The 25803-nt window shown below is 44.0% G+C and overlaps 1 protein-coding gene across 1 annotated transcript in view; it reads right to left on the bottom strand.

Annotated features, from left to right (window-relative positions):
• KHDRBS2 (KH RNA binding domain containing, signal transduction associated 2) overlaps nucleotides 1–25803 on the bottom strand; it is a 548941-nt gene that overhangs the window by 304608 nt on the left and 218530 nt on the right. The window contains exon 3 of the mRNA XM_039528488.1: nucleotides 22983–23099. Coding sequence (XP_039384422.1) covers nucleotides 22983–23099 — 117 coding nt within the window. The remainder of the gene's footprint in view (nucleotides 1–22982; nucleotides 23100–25803) is intronic.

Below are 25803 nucleotides of genomic sequence, written 5' to 3'. Positions count from 1 at the left end.
CTTCTTCTTGTGCTGTTGGTGGGAGGGTAACTGTGTATCAGTGCACTGTTCAGTGTTGTCCTGAAAGTATTCTTTGAGTCGGAGACGGCGAAAGTAGGCTTCCAGATCGCCGCAGAACTGTATCATGTTGGTGGGGGTGGCAGGGCAAAAAGAGAGTCCCCGAGATAGGACAGACGTTTCTTCTGGGCTGAGTGTGTGGTTGGATAGATTGACGATATTGCTGGGTGGGTTAGGGGTACCACGGTTGTGGCCCCATGTGGCAGGTAGGAGTTTAGACAGCTTACAGTCCTTTTTCCTTTGTAGAGAGGTGAAGTGAGTGATGTAGATCTCCTGTCTTATTTTAGTGAAGTCCGTTTGTATGGAAGTTTGGTTATAGATGAGAGTCTCCAGGTTGGAGAGCTCTTTTTTGATGTTTTCCTGTTTGCTGTATAGGAGGCTGATCAAGTGGTTCCTCAGTTTCTTTGATAGAGTATGGCATAATCTCTCACTGTGGTCTGTGTAGTATGTAGATAGCAGTGGATTTTTTACCTTTAGTCCATTTGGTATGATGTCCATCCGTTTGCATTTGGAAAGGAAGATGATGTCTGTCTGTATTTGTGCAAGTTTCTTCATGAGGTTGATGGATTTCCACTCCATACGGCTAAATGCAGTGCCTTGCATGGTGTCAAGTATCAGAGGGGTAGCCGTGTTAGTCTGGATCTGTAAAAGCAACAAAGAATCCTGTGGCACCTTATAGACTAACAGACGTTCTGCAGCATAAGCTTTCGTGGGTGAATACCCACTTCTTCAGATGCAAGTGGTGGAAATTTCCAGGGGCAGGTTTATATATGCAAGCAAGAAGCAAGCTAGAGATAATGAGGTTAGTTCAATCAGGGAGGATGAGGCCCTGTTCTGGCAGTTGAGGTGTGAAAACCAAGGGAGGAGAAACTGGTTCTGTAATTGCAAGCCATTCACAGTCTTTGTTTAATCCTGAGCTGATGGTGTCAAATTTGCAGATGAACTGGAGCTCAGCAGTTTCTCTTTGAAGTCTGGTTCTGAAGTTTTTTTGCTGCAGGATGGCCACCTTAAGATCTGCTATTGTGTGGCCAGGGAGGTTGAAGTGTTCTCCTACAGGTTTTTGTATATTGCCATTCCTAATATCTGATTTGTGTCCATTTATCCTTTTCCTTAGAGACTGTCCAGTTTGGCCGATGTACATAGCAGAGGGGCATGTACTAGGCACTGTAGTTGTCTTTTGTACATGAACTTAAATATTAAGTACAGTTAAGCAATTTGCTTACTACATTTTTAGACGAACTGTCTGAATATTATAATTATGAAACAGCTTTTACAACCTATCATTTATTAATCATTTTGGTTACTCATTTCCTTATAAAACACATTCTCATAGCTAGCTACCATAAGTTGCAAATGAATGATTTTTCCTCCTATTTAATTCTCCCTCTTTTTTCCTTATGAAAAAAGCTTACACTTTTGTGTATATAGTGACTCTGACTTGGGCTGTCAAAATACAGCCCAAGGCAAACACCTGTATGTCATGCCAGTATATTCATGAATAAATTAGGCAAGATATTAAGAGGATAAAAAGTAATACTGGAAATCTTGATAACAACCACAAAACTTAAGCAAAATTGGAAATTGTTCCCATTCACCCAATCTGAGTAAATGGAAACACCTCACATCACTTGCTCTTCACTTTCAGCACTGTCTTGTGGCAAGGGCTCAGGACTATGATAATGGGGTTTGGAGTAAGAGGTATTCAGGTCTACTACCACAGACTCTGACCCTTAGCCACTGGAGAACGGGTCCATAGCGTAGGCAATATAAGGGTTGTGGTATGGAAAGAGGAAGCTTCCAAAAAATGTGAGAAACTGCACTGACTTCCTTTTATAATATAGAAGGGCTTACCAGGGGGATGAGAAAAAGAATAGGAACAAAAACCCTACAGTGAAATGCAAATTCAAACAATATAAATAATCCAAGAACCAAATTAATGACAGCAACAGATCAGATATACCTTAATAAAGTAAACCCTAGCTCCAAGGAGGAATGCTGTGGGAATTCCTGTCTGAAAGAGGAAGATACTGATTGCTCTAAGGCAGAGGTGGGCAAACTATGGTCTACAGGCCATATCTGGCCCACGGGACCATCCTGCCCAGCCCCTGAGCTCCCAGCCAGGGAGGCTAACTCCCGGCCCCTCCCTGCTGTACCCCCTCCCCCGCAGCCACAGCGCACTGCACCACCAGCGCTCTGGCCCACCTAGAGTGACCAGACAGATAATGTGAAAAATTGGGACAGGGGTGGGGGGGTAATAGGAGCCTATATAAGAAAAAGACCCAAAAATCAGGACTGTCCCTATAAAATCAGGGCATTTGGTCACCCTAGGCCACCTTCTACTCCTGCCGGGCAGTGCAGGCAGTGTGGCTGGCTCTGGCCGGGCGGCAGGGCTGCGAGCTCTGCTGCTCTGAGCAGCATGGTAAGGGGTGTGAGTCCTGGGGGACATTCAGGGGACAGGGAGCAGGGGGCAGTTAGATGGGGTGGAGGTTCTCGGGGGGGCGGTCAGAGGATGGAGAACGGGGTGGTTGGATAGGCGTGGGAATCCCAGGGGGCTATCAGAGGATGGGGGTGTGAGTGGGGCGGGACTGTCAGGAGACAGGGAGCTTGGGGGTCGATAGGGGTGTGGTCCCAGGGGGCAGTTAGGGATAGGGGTGTGGATAGGGGTCAGGGCAGTCAGGGGGCAGGGAGCAGGAGGGGTCCCGGGGGGCAGTTAGGGGCGGGGGGGGTCCCAGGAAGGGGGTCAGGAGACAAGGAGCAGGGGGGGTTGGATGGGTCAGGGGTTCTGTGGGGGGCAGTCATGGGGTGGGAAGCGGGAAGGGACAGATGGGGGCAGGGGCCAGGCTGTTTGGGGAGGCACAGCCTTCCCTACCTGGCCCTCCATACAGTTTCACAATACCAATGTGGCCCTCGGGCCAAAAAGTTTGCCCACCCCTGCTCTAAGGCAAGAGACAAAGCAACTGTTCAAAATCCATTCCTGATGCTCCCAGAGAGCCTGGAAGCAGTTTCAAGGAAGCACCTGAGTAACTGGCTAAGAAGAAGACATGAGGAAGCACAAATTCAAGGTGGCTGTGATGGGATGTTCACCCTACACCAGCCTCAGAAGGGTAAATGAGCTGGAGACGGGGGCCACTTAACTTGATGGGCCACACCAGAATGGAATTGGGCTGGATAAGTAACCACTGATTGGGAATAGAGCCCAGATAAGAAGGAAATGGTGGGGCTATGATAAAGTGAGGAAGTTGGCAGCGGAAGGAGGGACTGTGGTGTGGGGGTCCTACACTCATTTTCTAGCTATAGAGCAGAAAAGGAGGAAACCAGAGGAAGAATAGAAGCCCTGGTGTCCTGGGCTGGCATGAAGGGCAACCCAGAAAAGGGTGGAGAAAGAGCCTCATAGACGTGAAGTAGGAGCAGCCTAGGGCAACAGTGTCTAGTTTGGGGACTGTGCAGACCTTAGCTGCTGGTTCTAGGGTCCCTCAGTCAACACCTGGGGCAATGGGTGGGCCCGTTGCCAACCACTGGGGAGGTGGCACAGACCAGATAGGAGAGAAGACTGCCTAGGATGGTCATCCAGTAGGACTTTGATACCCAGGAAGGGAAGGATTATAGTGACCTGGCCAGAGCACCAAGTCACAGTGAGACAGAGAGGTGGCAAGGCGTATGAATGAGTGGCAGAAGGGGGTGTCAGACATGAGTGTAGCTATTCCCCTGAGCAGCCAGGAGGAGGTGCCCCTAAGGGGTGACCATACCCCATGACAGTGGGGGTGCAGGAGTCTGCAGGCTAGTGAAGACACTGACAAGCAGGGCAAAGATAGAAGCAGCCCAGGAAAGTTGCAAGGAGATTGAGGCTGGGACAGCAGAACCAGGGAGACAGAAGGGGCTCGGGCATGCACAATGGAAATATTATGGGGGTTGATCTATGTCTGCCCCCCACCCTCCTCAACCCCCGCTGATGCTCAAGCTCCCCCTGTGCCACTGGCACCTTGGCACACACACCTACCCTCAAACCTCAGGCCCATGTTCAGGGGCAAACCTTGGAGAAACAAACAGGGGAATCTCCAGTAGGAGCAGAGAAGTTAATTTACCTCTGTATTTGGCACTGGTGCGACCACAGCTGAAATACTGGGTCCAGTTTTGTTGCCCATAATTCAAGAAGGATGTGGATAAATTGGTGAAGGCTTAGAGAAGAGCCACAAGAATGATTAAAGGAATAGAAAACCTGCCTTTTAGTCATGGGGGGTGGGTGACCCACTGGCTCGGGGAGGCTAGCCCCTGACCAGCCCCACCCCTCCCTCCCTTCTTCTCCCGACAGAGTCCAGAGCCTGCCCCCCGCCTCATGGCCACCAGCCCTGCCACCGAGTGCCGGGTGGATGTTGTGCGGCACCTCCAGCCTCAATCTCCCCCTCCCCTGCTGTGCGGTGTGGACCCAATGCATGCCCCCCCACTACTGGGCGGCCCCAGCCACCCCAAGTCCTGTCCACAGCCCGGCTGTGGCCACCCTAGACCTAGCCCCGCCCCTGGCCCCAGCACGCTTCTCTGAAGAGGAGCAGCCAGCCTGCCTGGTCTGGAGTGAAGGAGGAAGGGCAATCAGGAGGGGACCTTCCAGGTGGAGTGTGGACAGGGCCACACGGAGCTGTTTGGGGAGGCACAGCTTCTTACAGCCTAGGATATGCACCTCCCATGCTTATTGTGAGCATGGAGCTCAATCTATTTTGCTTAACAAAAGGAAGGCGGGAGGCATGATTTGATTATAGTTTGTAGTACCTACATGGAGAACAAGTACTTGATAAGGGGCTCTTCAGTCCAGTAGAGAAAGGTAGAACAAGATCCAATGGCTGGAAGTTGAAGCTAGACAAATTCAGACTACAAAAAAGGCATACATTTTTAACAGTGAAAACAACTGACCCGTAGAATAACGTACCAAGGGTTGTGATGTATTCTCCATCACTGGTAATTTTAAAATCAACATTGGATGTTTTCTAAATGATATGCTCTAGGAGTTATTTTGGGGAAGTTCTATGGCCTGTCGTACGCAGGATGTCAGACTAGATGATCACAATCGTCTCTTCTGGCCTTGGGAATCTATAAAGGTGAGCTTCTCCCACCTCTGGACTGAAGAAAAATCATCAGCTGCTTCAAAGAGGGCCCCAGGGCTGGAACCCAGAGGAGAGGGTAGGCCTAGGTTTTCCTACCTCTTCCCACATCAAGAGGGGAAGTACAGGTGTCTAGAGTGAAAGAGGCCAAGAGCTATGTGTTCCAGACAGTGGCCAAGGGCCAGCTTGGTGGCCACTATACTTTGTGTTCTTTTATTTTGGACTTTTCTGTTAACCCTGGAAAGGGAAAGGAATGGACTGAGACGTGATCTGTCTGGAGGCCACAGACGAACCAAACCATTGTGGAATCAGGATGAACAAGGGGACAGTAGAGTGATAGCACCCCACCTCACAACATGAGGGGCACTCTGGTGGAAGTTGCACATCATAACAAGCATAGTAACTTCCCATTAAGGCCAAAATTCAGTGATGCACGTGTTTAAAGTTAAGGACATGCTTAAGTTTCATGAAGTTGCTTTGTGATCTCAGGGTCTAGGTGTTAGGGGGAAATTAAAAGCCTTAAACCCAAACAATCACAACTAGTTAAATAGGATTGTTTCTAGTAGGGTTTTTTTGGTGGGTGGGGGAGGAATAGTGTGAAGAGGAGGGGAGTAGGTAGATTGGCACCAGATCAGGAAAAAAAAACTTAAAGGCAATACCAACTATGCCCCCAAGAACTGGGATTACATGGACATCAGCTGTACAGTCACTCTAGGACAGTATTTCTCAAATGCGGCCACTGTGGCCGCATGTGGCCATCAGGGGCTTTTCTTGCAGCCACAGCCTCCTGGCCTGTGACTGGGGGGGGAAGGCAGAGCCGTGTTCCTGGATGCACCACCTTCGTGTTGGTTGCTAGAGCCACCAGGAGGGGTCACCTGGGGCACAACACTGGAGGAGCAGGCAACCGGTGAGTTCCCCACCTTCCCAGGGGCAGCAGGGCTCAGGCTTTTGGGTGGCAGGGTGGCAGGCTCTGGCCACGGGGCTTTGGGTTCCAGATCTTGGCTCTGGCTACGTGGTGGCAGGCCCCAGGCTTCAGCCATGTGGCTTCGGGCTCTGTCCCCCAGCTGCAGTGCTTCAGGCTCCAGCCTCCTGCTGCTTCCCCTGGCCCTAGCTGCCTCCCCTGGACCTCCCCCACACCATCCATGGCTAAATTTGTCCCCAGGCTTGCCAGGGCTGAGTAAGTCAACTGTGAAAAGTGATATCTGTATGTTTGTTAACATCACTTTTCACAACAGACTTACTAGTGAGCAATAAATAAATTAAATGATTTGAATGTGTATATGTGCACATTTATTTTCTTTTCCTATAGTTTATTAAGTATTTTAGGGAAAAGTGTATGGGCGCAAACAACAAGAGTTGGTGGCCGCACACTGAGGTCACCAAATAATTTGTCCTGAGAGCCCCTGCTCTAGGAAGATAAAATGCTCTAAGACTGAGGTATTTAATAGACAATGCACTGCCCCACGGTAGGATGTCTTTGGCATGGAGCTTTGTCCTTCTTGCTCACATGAATCTTTTCCAAACTGTAAATAAAAGCAGTGGATTTACACCTGCTGAGGAACTAGCCTTATCTGTGGATAAAATATGCCAATAAAAAAAAGAAGGTTTGGGGAAAAAACCTGTTAAACGTAGAATAAAAATAAACATGGGCCCAAGTTTCAACCCTTGGCACTAGATGTACATTTTGTTAAAGGTCAGGGGTGTTGAAGTCCAGAGCTTTGACCAGCAATTTATGAAGAACAGGGCCAGCCACAACATTCCACTTGCTCTGAGCTTCACAAAAATGTTGACTTAAGAGTAGTTCTAATATGTAGCTTTTGTAAAGTACTTTGTAGGTATTAACTAATTAATGCTAACAACACCCTCCAAAGTAGTAGGTAAGTATTCTTATAATCATTTTAACAATGGGGAATCCAAGGCCCAGGGAAATGAAGTCACTTTCCCAAAGCCATAAGCAGGGGCGGCTCTAGGCATTTTGCCACCCCAAGCACGGCAAGCAAGCTGCCTTCAGCGGCTTGCCTGCGGAGCGTCCGTTGGTTCCACGGCTTCGGCGGACCTCCCGCAGGGATGCCTGCGGGAGGTCCGCCAAAGCCGCAGGACCAGCGGACCCTCTGCAGGCATGCCGCCGAAGGCAGTCTGCCTGCCACCCTTGTGGTGACCGGCAGAGCGCCCCCAGTGGCTTGCCGCTCCAAGCACGCGCTTGGCGTGCTGGGGCCTGGAGCCACCCCTGGCCATAAGGGAAGTCACCAGCTGGACCAGGACTAGAACTTGGGTTCCTACTGACTTCTATTTCTGAGTTCATACCGTAGCTAGGGATTCAATTCAAGCCTATCTCCAGTAAAAATATTTGAAAAGAAAAAAAAGTATTTTCAAATATTGTCTGATCAGTGAAAAAATATATTGCTTTTTTCTTTTCTTTTCTTTTTTGCTATAGTCATTCAAAAGAATGACTGTTCAAAGCTGCACTTTTCTAACTACTTTCTAGAAAATAAAATTAAAGCTCATGCTCCAATTTCCTTGAAAAGATTCTCATGTCACAATGTATGTAAAATTAATATTTCTCTTCTTCAGGGAAGATGCAAGTAAGTTAATTTTTTTTCTAGTAATGTATGGCTACAAGCAGAAGTAACAGACTGTGCACATTTTCTTTAAAACTGTTATTGAGAAACCACAAATTACTGCAGATTGCACCATAACTGTGCCAAGATGAAGTTATAGCTATAAGTTATATTGATTCTGGTTAGATATATGAAGAAGGGACACTACAGTACAACAGTAATCAATCAGAAAAATAATCTAGAGGCTAATCAATGTCCCTGAATAAGAGAACATTAATCCCCGATGGAGATATTACAAATGCAATAATATCTACCTTAGCTATCTAAATTCACTCACCAGCTTCTCCTATTATGTTTATCAAGGAATCGGATTTCAGAGGGCTCCAAAGAGCTGTTGTTTCAAGTCTGATTTTTTTCATTATTCTATTTAATTGTGTGCACTGTAATTTAATTTAATGTAATGCTGTCTCTATTGTGGCAGTGCAAAATTTCTTGTAACAGTAACCCATTAAAGAATATTAAAAGTATTTATCATGGTCCTCAGGAGTACAGATAACATTATGCATGGAAAACTGGGATTTAACATAATTGCTGCAAATAATTCAAAACAGTCATTTCTGTGTTTATCTATATGTAAAACAGCAAGAACAATTATCGTAAAACAAAACCCAGCAAGATCAAAACTAGCCTTTATGGAGCCCCGTGCAGATAAATAAAATATTTTGGAATATAAATTACTAGTCTGCAGAAGTACAGATGGGAAAAGCCATCAGCAAGAAAGATCTACAGTCCCCAAAACTGCTCTAAGTCATCAAGTTCAGATACCCATGCTTTCTCTGTCTCTCAGTTTTCTCTCGCTCTCTCCCTGTCTGATACTGTTTCAGGCTTTTTAAAAAAAAAATGTAACAGAACTTATGACCTGCTCCAAAAACTCACATTGATTAGGCCATTAGGGCTTGATCCTGCTCCTGTTCAAGTCAGTGGGAAAAGTCACCAGTGGATTGAATAGAGGTAAGAATGTAATGCTGGTAGGAGATAACAGATTGACCATGATAGACATTAAAGCCAATGATACTATGCTAGTTTACACCAGCTGAGACTCTCGCCCACCAGTTCAAAGTGGTCTGAAATTTGAAAGAGTTTAACACAGATCTAGATTTCAAAGTTCAAAATTCAGGAGAGTTTGAATCGAGCATTTTAATTCACTCCACAGTGGAGCAAACTAGAGAAAAGTTGGATCTGGTTTATGCAGGCACTCATCTCCAATTTAGAACATATATTTCACTGTATATCAGATACATGGTGCTTTATTTATATATCTGGTGCTGTCAAACAAGGTTTACAACATACAACAGAAAACCAGTGAAAATACATGACTGTAAACATAGCCATGTATTTCATGAAGCTCTTTTCACGCCAATGTCTTACTGAGATGGAATTGTTACAAATAGGCAAAACAAAAAATAAAGAGCATTTTACTCTCTAGGGAATAACTATCACTTCCTTTCTCAAAAGAACATCCTGACACTTCTTTGAGAACCTCCTTTTGCTATGCAAAATGTCTTCTTTGATGCTCCTTTAGAAACACTGTCTTTATAAGCACACACCACTCTTTGAACCAAGCAGGACATTGTGTTAGTAAAGTCATGTTAGTAAAGAGTTGCATCACACATATGCCAGTTGTTGGTTGACCCAATATGTTTCCCCTTAATTCCCTCTTTTTAAGAAGTCTAGACTCTCATGGAACAGATTTCTACTGAAGCATGAATTCCTAACTCTTGTTCACTAGGCCAGGGATATATAACATTATTGAATCTTATCTGAATGTGACTGACCTGAGCTTTATCACATATTGGCTCATCTGCACTCAGTACCACTATAATAACAAGAAAGGGAATGGTGGAGGAGACACAAAGGGTTTTAATAGCAGAGAAAGAAATATGTGCACTGAGGGGAAAGAAAAAAAAGAAAATAAGATAGAGCAGTAAGGTACTCATGCCTTATTGTGATAGACTCAAGGAGTTCAATCTATTTAGCTGAACAAAGAGAAAGTTAAGGGGTAACTTGATTACAGGGTAGAACTAGCTACAAGGGCAAGAAATATTTAATAATGGGATTTTCAGTCTAACAGAAAAAAGGCATAACATGATCCAATGGCTGGATATTGAAGCTAGACAAATTCAGACTGGAAATAAGACGTACATTTTTAATAATGAGAGTTATTAACCATTGAAACAATTTATCAAGAGTCATAGTTGATTTTCCACCATTCACAATTTTTAAATCAAGATTGAATGTTTTTTTCTAAAAGCTACATTCTAGGAATCATTTTGTGGAAGTTCTGTGGCCTGTGTTATACAGGAGGTCAGACTAGATGATCACAATGGTCCCTTCTGGCCTTAGAATCTATGCATTCTGTTTCTCACACTGGAGACTCTGTAGAAAACCATAAAAGGCCAATCTTGAGGTCTTTCATCAGTTTTTACTTGGAACAGAAAAAAACCCTAAAGAACCACCTTGGGACTTGGCCTCATGGCAGTAGTTTAATTTATCAGTATAAAAACAAAAAAACAAGTAGCCAGCCTTTTTTGGAAACAGCAATATGAGTCTCACAACTATACTGACAGAACTGTGAAATATGAGAGTCTATTCTAACATCAGATGCGAGGGAGGAGATGAAGACTTTTAATATCACCACTGTGTTGCATCAGTAATAAAATAGGGATCTTTCAGCATCTGTTCAACGTCTGATATAATTCTTTGAAGAGTGTCCTCATAGAACAATGTAATTTTCTAAAGTACCAGCCCTAGAGTATGTAATTCTTCAGAGAAGGTTCAGTTGCCCTCTTTGTTATTCAGTTTTGAAAATGCCACCATTAATAACATGGAAATATTATATTACTTCATGAATCAATTTAGTAGAAAATATTTAAAGTGGCGCACATGGCTTATTCCCTATGACACATGTAGTGTCTAGCCCTGCTCTCTCTCTCTTTCTCTGATATCTCTGTTGTGGAGTTCCCCCTCTCTGACTATCACTTTGTATCTTTCAGCACCACCCATCAGTCCACCTCCACCTTCTATCACTCAGACTTTCTGTGACTTCCAGTGCATCAGTGCTTGAACTTCTGCACCTAAACCAGACTGGTCTCCTTGTGTCCAAGCTAAATTGTCTCAACATGTGTTTCTGACACCTCAACATAGCTAAAACAGAGTTCTTAATCTCTTCTCTCTCCCGCAAGTACTCCTTGCTACCTCCTTTCTTGATCACTGTGGACAACATCACCATTCTTGCCTGTCACTCAGGCCCTAAACCTGGGCATCATCTTAGACTCAGGTCTCTCTCTAGAACATCACATCCAGTCTGTTTAAACCTTGCTGATTTTTTCTGCATGACATCTCTAAGATACGGCCTTTCTATCCATTCACACACTCTCATCTACACTCTCATCTACACTTTGATTACTGCACCATCTTTAAAAAGAACAGGAGTACTTGTGGCACCTTAAAGACTAACAAATTTATTTTATCATGACAAAGGAAACCTAGCCCTGCTCACATCCATTCAGAATGCTGCTGCAATGATCATTTTCCTAGCTGTTGCTTTGATCACGTCATCCCTCTCTTTGCATCTCTCCACTGCCCCCCTTCTCTAACACACAGATAAGCTGCTTATCTTCATTTTCTAGGCCCTTCATTAACTAGCCCCATCCTATCATCTCTTATTTGCTTATTGAGATGTTGGCTCTCACCTCCGATTGGGCCTATGATGCCAGCCTCAATAGCCTACTTATTAAATTTTCTCCCATGCTGTCCCTCCTGATAGGGAAGAGCTCCCTGTAAACATCTACAAAACAAACTCAGCATCCTCCTTCAAAACCCTCCTCAAAACTTGTTTGCCATGATGCTTACAAAACACTTCATATGGTTAGTCTGCTGGTATGCTCATACCACTGCCTATTGTGCTTGCCAATAAAGTTTCTTTGTTTTCTTGTAGTCCTCTGTTAGTATCCAGCTATTAGCGCTTGTCTTGTACTTAGACTGTAAATTCTTTGGGGCAGGAACTGTCTTTTTGTTCTGTGTTTGTACAGCACCTAGCACAATATAGCCCTGGTCCATGACTAGGACTCCTAGACACTGTGGTAATACAGATAATAAATACTAATGATAATACCTTACTATCTCAGAATTAATAGGCAAACATCTACATTTTTCTTCTGAACTTCATCTTCCCACACAGTAAAATATTATGGGTGGAATTTTGTGTCCACTGAAGCCAATGGTAATCATAAGCAACCATAAGAATGGCTATACTGCATCAGACCAGTGGTCCATCTAGCACAGCATTCTGTCTTCCGACAGTGGCCGATTCCACGTGCTTCAAAGGCAGTGAACAGAACAGGGCAATTATCAAGTGATCATCCCCTGTTGGCCAGTCCTTGCATTTGGCAGTCAGAGGCTTAGAGACACCCAGAGCATGGGGTTGCATCCTTGACCATCTTGGCTAAAATTCACTGATGGATCCATCCTTCATGAGCTTATCTAAATCTTTTTTGAACCAGTTATAATTTTGGCTTCACAACATCCTCTGGCAAAGAGTTCCATGGGCTGACTGCATTGTGTGAAGAAGTACTTTGTTTTATTTGATTTGAACCTGCTGCCTATTTATTTCATTGGATGACCCCTGGTTCCTGTGTTATGTGCAAAGCTGCCGCTGAGCGCAGTGGGACCAAGCTTGAGGTCCTATGCCTCTGAGAGATTCCTATGCCTCTGAGAGATTCCCTTACTAATCAAAGGAGGTGACTAATACCTAAACAAACTTCATGTGTTTAATATGGAGTTTAAACATGTACATTGTGATATTTGTTGCAAAAGTGAAAGTGTGGAAAACATCAAAACCACGAATGATTCCATAGGCAAAGTTACACACTCATAAATAGAAAACAGTTCTGAAAATGTGGCTGAAGAGGTTCAAATGGTTGTAAAATCATTATTTTTTACATGTGAAGTGTAACCTTTGAAAGATTCTTTTAACATTTAAAATAAATGATCATTCAGATGGTGCTTAACCCAACGTAAGAATAGGAGCCAGAAAGATTGACAGAGAGCAAAAGAGCAACAATTTTGGTTGTCTAGAGGAGAAAAATTGGAAGTGTCATTTTGTCTATGGAATGTGTTTTGTTTCCTTGACAGATAACGTTTGAGAATGGGGGGTGGTGCTAACAGTCCTGTTTCATCTCATTAAAATGAGAACAAATCACTGGAGTTTCATTTGATGGTCATTGTATGTGATCCTAAATTTTGGTGGATAGGGGCAGTGGATTTTTTGTGTGGTTTGGAGGACCTCACAGAAGTGACCCAGAACTTGTGGCCATATTTAAGCAGGCAAGAATGTGCTTAATTGGGTTGGGACATTACTGTTCAATCAACTCATAGTTAGAAGACATAGAAAGGGCCTAATCCTGCTCTTGAAGCTGTCATAGGTTTCACCCCCACTCTGGACTTTAGAGTACAGATATGAGGATCTGCATGTGAACCCTTAAACTGAATTACCAGCTTAGATCTGGTTTTGCTGCCACCACTCCCAAGTACTAACTCCCTTCCTTGGATAGTCTTGAGAGATTTCTTCACCAATTTCCCAGAGAACCCTGATCAAACCCCTTGGATCCCCCCTCTTTTCCCCCACTGATTCCTGGTGAGTCCAGACCCAATCCCCTTGGATCTTAACACAAGGAAAAATCAATCAGGTTCTTAAAAATAAGACTTTTAATTAAAGAAAAGAAAGGTAAAAGAAAAAAACCTCTGGGAGAGATTAGCATACCAGCTACTCTCACAGTCAACAGATTCAAAACACAGAGGATGTTCCCCTGGGCAAAAACTTACTACACAAAAGAATCCCCAATTTGATTATTCCTCTAATTGCACAAAGACAATGTCACAAAAGAAAATAAACATAAACCTATTTATTCTTTTCTAAAACTTACTTCTCTGATAAGCAGAGGCGGCTCTAGGAATTTCGCCGCCCCAAGCAGCACAGCACGCCGTGGGGGGCGCTCTGGCGGTCGCCGGTCCCGCGGCTCCGGTGGATCTCCTGCAGACGTGCCTGCGGAGGGTCTGCTGGGGCGGCGTGCCGCGGGACGGCGGCAAGCGGCTCCGGTGGACCTCCCGCAGGCATGCCTGCAGATGCTCCACCGAAGCCCCGGGACCACCGGACCCACCGCAGGCACGTCTGCGGAGGTCCACCAGAGCCGCGGGACCAGCGGACCCTCCGCAGGCATGCCTGCGGGAGGTCCACCGGAGCCGCTTGCCACCGTCCCACGGCACGCCGCCCCAAGCGCACGCTTGGCGTGCTGGGGTCTGGAGCCGGCCCTGCTGATAAGAGGCTGGTTCCTTGATCTTTTCCACTCCAGCCAGAACTGAAACTGACCAAGACAAAGGGAACTTCCCTCCTTCCTTTTGAAACATCCTGTTCACCCATTGGTTCCTCTGGTCAGGTGTCAGCTAGGCTAGGTGAACTTCTTAACCCTTTACAGGTAAAAGAGGCATTAACACTTAACTATCTGTTTATGACAGAAGCTAAAACTGCTCTTGGGATACAATGGCTGCAAACTCAAAGAGAGCATGTCTGTTGAGGTAATAATAGCCAAGTCAATATTACCTTTACATATTACATATGCCATAGAAATCAAATCTGTAGGGAAAACCAACAGAAAATTTGAAAAGGTGAACAAAATTTAGTGTTCCAAAATTACCTATTCAAGCCTCTGGATGTGAGCCAGTTCTCTAAATCCAGTAATTCACATAGTTTTCCTTTCTCTCAGTAACTTTACAATTGAAGATGATGGAAAATTTATTTCAATGGAGCAAAAATGTCTTACTTGAGGGAAAAAATATTTCAGGGATAATTGAACACATTCCAGATCACATCTCCAAGAGGGTTAAAAATAACGGGGTGGTAGTCTGTGTTTTTAGAACTATTTTTTTTAAATATCCCAACTTATATTTACAAATAAAAAAGTAGAAACATTCTCTTGGGAATGACAGAATCTCTCACTTATGTATAAATTCTAAGTAACTCCAGTGAAGTAAATGAAATTAAACAGGTTTAAAACTGGTATGAGAAAATAATCTGGCCCAATGTATCTGATACAGCACTACCTTGCACTTTGTGTTGTCACTTACACCTGTTCAAAGTGGGTGTAAAATGCTACTGTTCTGATTTGGTAGTTACACACCCATTTCCACACTCACCTTGCACTAGTGTAAATGACTAGAAAGTGCAAAGCAGTGGAGAATCAAGGCCATTTTAACCATATAGTTTCTGCCTCAACTCATGCCAGCATGCCCAGTCTGGATCTAATTTTTCAATAAAACCTGGGAATAGGACATAGTATTATACTTAGATCATCATCTTCTTTGGATTGCACTTATAGGCTTTCTTCTCTCCTGTAGGGCAGGGCAACTCTTTTATGTGGTCTTCCCAGAAAACTGGTGAGGTTCCAGAATCCTCTGAGAGAATTTACTGCTCAGGCATTACGGCGCTCTGCTGATGGTTTAATGTAAAGATATAATCATCTGCTGTCCCAAAGAAAGAGAAAGGATGGTCTTGTGGTTAAGGCACTGGGTGGAGACACAACAGTCCTGAGACCTGTTCCCAAATCCTCCACAGATTTCCTGTGTGTTAGTCAATTTATCTCTTTGGATTCAATATTAATCCAGCAAAGCACTTAAGTATGTGCTTAGTTTTAAGCACATGCTTAAGAGTTTTGCTGGATTAGGACCAGAACCTCTTGTAGAAAATAGCCCTCTAAGGCTCAGAGGCCCATCTATAAAATTGGAATAATCATACATTTGTACTTCAGGAGTTTTGTGAGCTAAACACGTGCTATGGTGATCAGCACTATACTAAAGCCAGTACAGGTAAACATGGCATATGGAAAACACACAATAGAAGTGGCAAGAAAGAAAGATGGAGCATCGATGGTGGAACAGTCACTCAATTAGAACAGTTGTATTACAGCAGTCAAGACAAAAAAAAGTCCATTCTTCTTGACATGGAAAGGTTAAAAAAAGTTAGCCTTGAGAGATGGGACCTGATAATACTGAGAACATAACGTAAGAATGGCCATACTGGGTCGTACCAAAGGTCCATCTAGCTCAGTATCCTGTCTTCCAACAGTGGCCAGTGCCAGGTGCCCCAGAAGGAATGAACAGAACAGGTAATCATCAAGTGATCCACCCCCTGTTGCTCATTCCCAGTTTCTGGCAAACAGAGGCTAGGGACACTATTCCTTGCCATCCTGGCTAATAGCCATTGATGGATCTATCCTCCATGAATTTATCTAGTTCTTTTTTGAACCCTGTTATAGTCTTGGCCTTCACAACATCCTCTGGCAAGGAGTTCCACAGGTTGACTATGCGTTGTGTGAAGAAATACAAATATGATAAGGGATGTTTATAAAGAGGACGGTGATCAATTGTTCTCCATGTCCACTGAAGGTAGACAAAGAAGTAATGGACTTAATCTGCAGAAGATTTAGGTTAGATATTAGGAAAAATCTTTCTAACTATAAGGGTAGATAAGCTTTCACATAGGCATCCAAGCAAGGTTGTAGAATCCCCATATATGGAGGTTTTAAAGAACAGGTTGGACAAACACCTGTCAGGGATGGTTTAGGTTTAGTTGGTCCTGCCTGAGGATGGCGGCCTGGGCTAGATAACCTCTCAAGGTCCTAGCCAGCTCTACATTTCTGTGATGCTATGTTCAATCTGAAAGCTTGGTGCCTAGTAGCTGCACTGCCACTCTATTGCTCTGCTAGTGGTTCTTCTGTGTGTGTAGGGTCATCTCTATCCTTGGTGGAGTGGGAAGTATTTGATTCATTAGGTGCAATGCAATATTTTTACTCAGTTTGCCTCTTCTCTAATGAAAAGCCCCCATTTGTAGTACATTATTATAAACAGTACCTGAAACTTGAATAGGAAAGCAATTAAAAGTTAATTCAATAACTGACAAAGACTTCAAAGATGGACAAGTAGCTTCCATGGTGAAATTCTATGCTGCACCGAATGCTTATTCTCCAGTTTAAGGAAATAGTACCGTGGAAGGGGAGAGCACCTTCCAAACACCTTGAAGAAAAAATACATGAATATTTAAACACTGGATGAAATGAATTAAAAAAAAAGTGTACAAAATACAAATTAGAGCCAACAGAGTTTGTCTAAATACAAAATAATTTATATTGAGGGAGCAATTAACCCAATGATATCCAGAGGATTTAACTCAAGTACTGTAATTATCATTTAAATTTTAAACTAATACCTATGAATGAGAGCTCACTGGCCTGTGTGACAAGATCTGTTATATCTAAGGGCTAGTCTACACTTACCAGCCGGGTCGACGCGGTGAGTTCAACTTCTTGGAGTTCGAACTATCGCGTCTAATCTGGACGCGATAGTTCGAACTCCGGAAGCACCAAGGTCAACTCCGGTACTCCACCACTGCAAAAGGCGGTGGCGGAGTCGACCTTGGAGCCGCGGACTTCGATTCCGTGGTGTCTGGACGGGTGAGTCATTCGAAGTAGGGTACTTCGAATTCAGCTACGCTATTCACGTAGCTGAATTTGCGTACCCTAGTTCGACCCCGTTTCTTAGTGTGGACCAGCCCTAAGGGTAGGTCCATACTTACCACGCGGGTCGACGCGGTGAGTTCGACTTCTTGGAGTTCAAACTATCGCGTCTAATCAAGACGCAATAGTTCGAACTCCCCACGCACTCCAGTCGACTCCAGAACTCCACCACCATGAATGGCAGTGGCGGAGTCGACCTTGGAGCCGCGGAGTTTGACCCCGCCGCGTCTGGATGGGTAAATCAGTCGAACTAAGGTAGTTCGACTTCAGCTATGCTATTCGCTAGTTCGACACACCCCCCCCAGTGTAGACCAGACCTAAGAAATTACAGATTTACTTCCAAATCCTGTCCTTCTGAAGCAAAAATCATGGTTTAAGTAAAAGATTTTGGAAAGATTTTGGAATATCTGTGAATACTACTAAGGTGCTGGGAGCTGTTTTGTAATTTAATTGTTCTGCCTTCTGTATTTTGGCTATATATTTATTTAGATTTAAAATTCTTCACCAGAGAATGCCTACCCAGAGCCCTGAACACTGTTGACATACCGTATTTTCCGGCGTATAAGACGACTTTCTATACTAAAAAACAACCCCGTCTTATACGCCGGGTATAAACAGCGGGCAGCCCAGAGCCCTCTGATTCCCGGCCGCAGCTGGGATTTAAAAGGCTCTGGGCTCCCCGCCGCACTCCCGGCCACGGCTGGGATTTAAAAGGCTTTGGGCTCCCCGCTGCAGCGGGCAGCCCAGAGCCGTCTGACTCCCCGCCGCAGCTGGGATTTAAAAGGCTCTGGGCTCCTCGCCGCAGCGGGCAGCCCAGAGCCCTCTGATTCCCTGCCGCGGCTGGGATTTAAAAGGCTCTGGGCTCCCCGCCGCAGCGTGAATTGGAAGAAGGGGGGAAAAAAGAACAAAAAGATGGGCAATTTAGTATGACTATGTTTAATCTCATCACTATCAGTTCTAATGAATAAATTTGCATGTGTATAATACTATACCACTACAGGAGTAACAAGCTATAATAGCATCATATGAGTCAGCAAAATAATTAGAGTTCTCAGTATGGAGAGCCTGTTATTTCAACCTGTCATAAGATCTCATTGGAAACTGGCTGTTCTCTTACGATGGACACAATTCACACTGATCAGTGCTGCATCCATCGTGTTAGGTAACGCCTTCTGTAGTCAATTCAAAAATATACTCTGTTATTTAGATACTAAACATTTTGAAATTCAGTGATTTAGAGTAGAGTCAACATTAAAGCCAGAGTTCTGGGTAACCAGTCTAAGAGAAAAGTGCATCTACAAGACAACCTTACCCCCTCTGCTTCCAATTGTAATTGCAACTTCTTGTGTTAACTGGAGCTATTTTAGTCCAAAATTATGCTACTCTGTCCCCTTAGGCTGCATCTATCACAGAAAATTGAACTGTTGCTAATTAAACCAGTGGTATCAGTTTAATCACAAAAGTGCAGGGTATCCACTCTTGCTATGCTGACTGGGTAAAGAACTGTTGCCCATTAATGCTCTGCTATACTGTTGCCATAGCATTGCCCTCTGGGTGCTTATCCCACAGTTCCCAGCACAACTTCCTGTGGCAGGTGCATAATTTCTACGGTACACAGTGTACATTTGAAACTGATCACCTTCTTCATTTTGAGTTTCTCTTATTGCCTATTTTAAATGGATTTGTCCTGCACGAGGAGTCACACATACATTGTGTGGGGCAGGGGATACCCTTTGAGGCAGTGTGCCCAGTTGAGGCACAATGCTTTCTGATGCACTGGGATTGCGCATGGCCACAGCAATACTCTATTACAGGGGTTGGCAACCTTTCAGAAGTGGTGTGCCAAGTCTTCATTTATTCACTCTAATTTAAGGTTTCGCGTGCCAGTAATACATTTTAACGTTTTCAGAAGGTCTCTTTCTATAACTCTGTAATATATAACTAAACAACTGTTGTATGTAAAGTAAATAAGGTTTTTAAAATGTTTAAGAAGCTTCATTTAAAATTAAATTAAAATGCAGAGCCCCCCAGACTGGTGGCCAGGACCCGGGCAGTGTGAGTGCCACTGAAAATCAGCTTGTGTGCTGCCTTCAGCACCTGTGCCATAGGTTGCCTACCCCTGCTCTATTACATAGTGCAGTATTTGTGCACAAACACCTTTTAGGACAGAATAACACCCACAGGCTGATGAAGGAGCAGGATTTCTCCCTATCCACCCTTTCCAGTTCTTGCTACATGTTAGGTTGTCACGTGGATGCAAAAGGTTTCTGTGGCACGATAAGACCACCAATGACAAACACAGACAGAACATTCAGCCAAAGCTTCTTAAGAACCAGGGCCGGAGCAAGGATGTTTCGTGCCCTAGGTGAAACTTCCACCTTGCGCCCTCCCCCCCGTGACCCCACCCTGAGGCACCTCCTCCAAGGCAGCTCCCCCCTTCCGCCCTGAGGCACCCCCCTTGCGGCAAGCCTGGGAAGCAGGAAAAGTGAAGCAGCTCACCCCTTCCCTGCCCTGCCTCCTCCCCAATCACGCTGTTGCTGCTTCACTTCTCCTGCTTCCCAGGCTTGTGGCACCAATCAACTTAGGTGCCGCAAGCCTGGGAGGCAGGAGAAGTGAAGCGGCCACGGTGTGCTCGGGGAGGAGGCAGGGCGGGGGTGAGCTGGAGCGGGGAGTTCCCGTGTTCCACCCCACCTCTTACTTGCTGCAGGCGGCCCTCCCCGCGCTCCCCTGCCCAAGCTCCCTCTGCCTAAGTGCCAGCTGTAACCGGGGTGGCCAAAGATCCGGCTGCCGCAGTCACTGCCAAAGAAAATGGTGCCCCCCAAATCCTAGTGCCCATGGCGATCACCTAGGTCACCTAAATGGTTGCACTGGCCCTGTTAAGAACCTAGCTAGAGATTGATCTAGGTAGTGCTCAATCTGCAAGGAAGCTACATCTCTCTGGGATTTGCAACACTGATGATGATGACCCCTCCCAGTCCCATTTACTATAGATAGCACCACTCTGGGCACTAGCCTTGTTATAGTTCTTGTGCTGTCTGAGTTCATGGGCTGTAACTGTACAAAAGGGCTGGGGTAGAAAGGAAGAGCCTTCTTACTAAGGGCCAGGCACACTATGGTCCTTTGTTTGTAGCCTATGTTCATAATCTATTTACAATGTTATTCCCATCCTTCTCTGTATGTTTTCCTGCTTCGTATTCATTATTTCATTTGCACAAATCTCCCCACTGTCAAGTCCTCCAATTTCTCATTCCTCCTCCATGTGAAACACATAAATTCTCTGACAACTCCATCATTTCAATATTTGTTTATCATAGACGCTCATCAATTTGGAAAGGGCAAATCAGCAGATAAGTCCTCTTTAAAATATGTGCTTAAGGACTTCAGAGCAGGTACATTTTTCATCTTTTCCAACAGTCATATCACAAAAATTATGTTCCCAGTACTCTGATTCAGTCCAGCTGCAGCCAGCAGAGGACTGGAGAAGACGAGGACAAAGGTGGCTTTAATCTAGTCAGCTGCTCTACCCTATGCACAGCTGTCTACACACCTAATGGACTATTCTAACAGCCACGTATCAGGCAGCAGTGGTGGCACCCAGGCTGTGCCATCTACTGCTAGGAGCTGAGAGAGAGAGGTCACATAGGAGCTGTTTGGAGATTCCCCCAGCCTGGGGAATCCTTGGGGAGTTTTTTAAGCCTTGATCTCGGCAACTATATCCAGAATGGTGCAAAAAGCCAGAGCCGAATCTAATGATAAATATTTAAGCTCAGTTTTACTGTATAAAGGAGACCAGTGGATGTTTTCCTACAAGAAAGCTTGTTTGAAAATGGCAATTCCCCACCCCTCCTTTTCCGCATAGCAAGGCTTAGGCTATTGTTTCTGTTCATAATAAAGTCCTACCCCTCCACCACCAATTTTTTCCAGGATCTGTCCCTGGCACATCCTGTCTGAGAGAACTACTTTGGCTATACAGTCACCATTAGTTGTCCCCAGTTTCCTCTCATTGGATCCTGGTAACGATTCATGTGTTTCAGGTATTTTTTTATCTTTCATTTTAATTACTTGGGGATTTTGTTTTCTTTTCAGTCATTATGGCAAGGTTAAACAGACAGTCACTTAGGATGGCCTGTCTTACTACAATTTTTTCATCACTGCCATACTTTGAAACAACATATCGTACATCACAGTCTCATGGAACTGAGTTTCCATGATGTCCATTCTCAATTCCAGAACATTGATTCTGTCTTGTTTTCCAAGGAGGAAGGGTACCTTGAATTCTGATTTTGCTGCAGTGCTCAGCAGCTCATAGAATCCAGCCCTTTGTGTTGTCTAATGCAGTAAGGAGTAATGTCTAGTATATCTTGGATTGTCAGATCAGATTCATGAGACATGCTAGGTGAGGAGGCTGGTCTAAGATTCAGAGGATTTAGTCTGCCTGTTTATGTCCGAACACTTCCTGATCTAACAGGCCTTTCACTCGCCCCTGTTCAGGTCATTCCTGCTCTTGGCAATAATAATCTGAATGAGTAGCTGGGCAAGGAGCTGGCACACACAATATAAATGTACATTATTGCCACGTCAGCAGCATATGCATTTACTGATCTGGAGAGCAATATTTTTACAGTACCAGAAGCAGGTTCAAAGATTATAAAATATTCTACTTGTCAATAACTGAAAATAAACTCTTTGATGTAATCAAGCCATAAAAAAAATAAAGCCATAAAAATGAGATTGTCAAATAGATAATTAAAGTCCTTCTGTGACCAATATCTTAAAGAAATCTGTGGCAAATTGAAATACATTTTATGTGGGAAATTTGGCTATAAATTCTAGGGATAATATTATTCATATCAATAGCATTGTATTGGATGGTTCATCTCTTTGTTTGTTCGTTTCTTTAATTTTGCCAATGGTCTGATAATACCAATGTGACCGGCGATGTGGAAAAAAATGAGTCACCAAAACCAAATAATGTCACTCATAAAAATAGTAGAATGCTGGTTAGTTTTTATTTTATCCTGGCCCTGCCATTTTAACTGCTGAAACAAATAGCACTGGTGACAGAGAGAGCCACTGAAAGATATGTCAATGTAAAATATAGATCAGTGGAATGAACAGATACTATTTGCTTGTTGAAGCGAGATCAGACTGTATGATGATAAAGTACACTAACAGTATAAAGTCACATTCTTTCATTCAGAGTTAAATAAAGTTGCTTTAGTTTTATAAACAGTCATCTTACAGAGGAGTGACACGAACAAGTGGACATTCCAAACAGCAAGGATGAAACATGTGCCATATGGTGTGTTCCTTTCAGTGCTATTTAAATTTTTTCTTCAAGGCTGTTGAAACTCTTTGTTTCAAATATGTCTTATCTAATAAATATTCAAAAGGGAAAAGTGCAACATCCCCAGACAAATATTAAACAGCATGGAGGACAAGAATAAAACTACACATAGCACATTTACACATGTCCAAATTATAGCAGTAAGCTTCACAAACAAACCATTGCCGGAAGAAGATAGACGTGAGAATAGTTTTTTACTAAAATTTAATTAGTAACTTTTAATGTAAATTAACCTTTTAAGAAGAGTGCACTATATATAACTTTATGTACGCTTAACATTAAGATCAGAATTCATGTACAATACCTTAGCTTTATCCCTCATGGAACCTTTGCCCAGGATCGACATTTTTGCACCTGTCTCCTCTTGTAACCTCTTCAAGGAGTTTCCTCTTGGTCCAAGCAATTTCCCAACAAAATTGAACTAGAAAGTGAATAAAATATCTGTTTTTAGATAAAGATGAACTAAAGAGATGGTGTGCAGAAAGTGCAATAAATATTGGTAAGCAAGTTACTGGAGAAGGAAAGGATAACATATTGGCTTCAGTAAACATATGTTCCTAAAAGGATAATTTTCCTTTCTTTTAAAAAATGATATGATTTAGTTCTAGGAATTAAGTCCTGAGAATAAACAGGCTGTGTCAGGGCCACCCGGGGGCGGGGGAAGTGGGGCAATTTGCCCCAGGCTCCGGGCCCCACCCCAGGATCCCCCCAAGAGCTTTTCGGGGGCCCTGGAGCAGGGTCCTTCACTCACTCCGGGGGCCCTGGAAAACTCTCGTGGGGCCTGGGCCTCCGGAGCTTCTTCCACTCTGGGTTTTGGGCGGTGGGGGGGTCCCCGCCGCGGGTCTTCGGAGTGGCCCGGAGTGGAAGGACTCCCTGCCTCCGAATTATCGCTGAAGCGGGGGCCCCCTGCCGCCAAAGACCCCAGGCCCCTTGAATCCTCTGGGCGGCCCTGGGCTATGTATCAAGGAGATTCATGGGGTCTGTGGGAGAACTTAGGTATCCTCCTCTCTAGGCCTAAAGGCATCAGATGTATTCATGATTCCTGTGTTCCTCCTGTGTCTATGTTTGTAGGTGAGAACAACCAGAGGCTCATTGTAATCATGGATACACTGGACTCACTTCTATTACTCCCCTTCCCCATCTCCCAAACTCCACGGCTGTTGGGCACAGGGAAACCCGTGGATCTCTTCTCTCCTGCAAGTTGGTGATGTGGACTTGAGCCTGCCCATTCTGTACATTAGAACTGCACCTGCAGAACCTGCAGTTCTCTGTTTTTGCCCTGTTTGGGGTGCTCACTAAGGAGAAAAAACTGGCCCTAGAAACACAATAATGTATGTTTGGGCAACTTCTTGAAGTTAGCGTACAGTACCCTGTGTATAACTTTTCCTTAACACAGGGTACTGTGTTAAATTCAGTGAGCAAATGGCAGGATGCCTCAGCCAGTGGCATGTTAATAGCTGGTTGTAAGTTGGTCAGACAAAAATATGCAAATGACAAAGCAGCCTGACTTGTATCACTCTGGTATTCTTCCATAGAGCAAAAGGAATTTATAGTAATTCCACTTAAAGAATGAAGTGGTAGAACGGGCAGTGTTGAAAGGAATATGGGAAATACATCATGACAAAAGGAAAGAACAACTTAGCATATGCTGAGGTGGTTCAAATGACCCCCAGATGACTAACAAGGCGATGTAAACACCTCACCATATGATGTATCCTCAAGATCTCCGAGCACAACAGAATTTAGCCTCACAAAATACCTAGGACTTGGGGAGTATTCTTGTCTCTATTTTACACAAGAGAAAAATTATGCACAGATTAAGTGGCTTTCTCTACATCACAAACTGTCTATAGCCAACCCAAGTATAGAACTCAGGTAGCCTGACTCTCAGTATTGTACTTTAACTATAGATCACAGGTAGTTCCTCTAAATATCCAAGTGCTGGACACAAAGGAGGTACTTGTGTAAATCACACACTATAGATGAATTTATTAAAAAATATAAAAGGGTGGTGTTTCCCCTTAATACATAATCACCAGCATCACAGCCAAATTAAACACTTATGGACAAACTCTGTTGTCAGCTAAATCTGTGTAGCTGATTTGATTTCAGTAGGGTTCACAGGTTTTACTGGAAGTAGAGTTTGGCCCCTAACATTAGTCACAGGAAACACATACATCGAATTTCACCACAAAGAAAGCTCAGAGAACTGACATAAAAGCTACTCCTTTCATTTGTTTTGAAAGTCCATTCACTAGTCTCAGGCCCTCTGATTGTAATGTAGTATTGGACACAGAGGTACAATCCCGAAGTAATGTGCCAGTGTGCCTGGAATGTGCCAATACCAGGTTTCGTAAAGTAATATTACACTGCACTGACAGAAAACCACATAACTTAATAAACCTGATAAACTGTCTCTCTTCTCAAGAGTTTGTTCAACAGTTCAGTGGTGCTCAAGCTGGTACTCCCATGGGATATGGAAGAGAAGACTGGTACTCTTAAAGAGGGACCTCAACTATGGAATTCACTCTTCTGATTAGTCTGAAACAGTCCTAATTGGTTGTTGACCTTTAGAGTATACTGAAAAGTCCAGCTATTTGGGCAGATGTCTGGGGAAGTCTGAGGCTCTGGTGGGAGTGTGGTTTTTTTGGGGGTGTTTAGATAAGAAAATTTCAGTTTTAGGGACTGGCTTTCTTTGTGAAGATTGTTGGCTTGCTGTCATTTATTAAGGGGTCCTAGGGCCTGGGTTAGGTGTTCTTTTATTATGTTTCATGTTGAAATGAATAAAAATAAAACAAATATTGGTGACAAAAGGAAGAAGGAATAGTAAGGACTCAGTTTCAAACCTAACACTGAAGTTTCTAGATATTGTTGAACAATATTTATCCATTAGCCTATATCAACTCCATTTCTGTGTAAATATGCATTCAGGAAATATACAGGTTTGTATTGTGGCTTTCCAAGACACAGCCCCTGTTTGTGCTGTGTGCGAAGTCAAAGCACACAAGCTCAAGTCCCTGTAGCTATCCTATCTGCCAAGCACAATGGCAGGCAGGATGGCTATGATGGTGTAACAATGGGCACTCAGAAGAGGTTGCTATACAGCCTTTGTGAGAGCAGCATGA

This window comes from Mauremys reevesii, linkage group 3 (genome assembly GCF_016161935.1).
Source record: "Mauremys reevesii isolate NIE-2019 linkage group 3, ASM1616193v1, whole genome shotgun sequence".
Classification (NCBI taxonomy): Eukaryota; Metazoa; Chordata; order Testudines; family Geoemydidae; genus Mauremys; species Mauremys reevesii.
The sequence above is the reverse complement of the archived record's forward strand: the minus strand, read 5'-3'. Positions and strand labels throughout refer to the sequence as shown.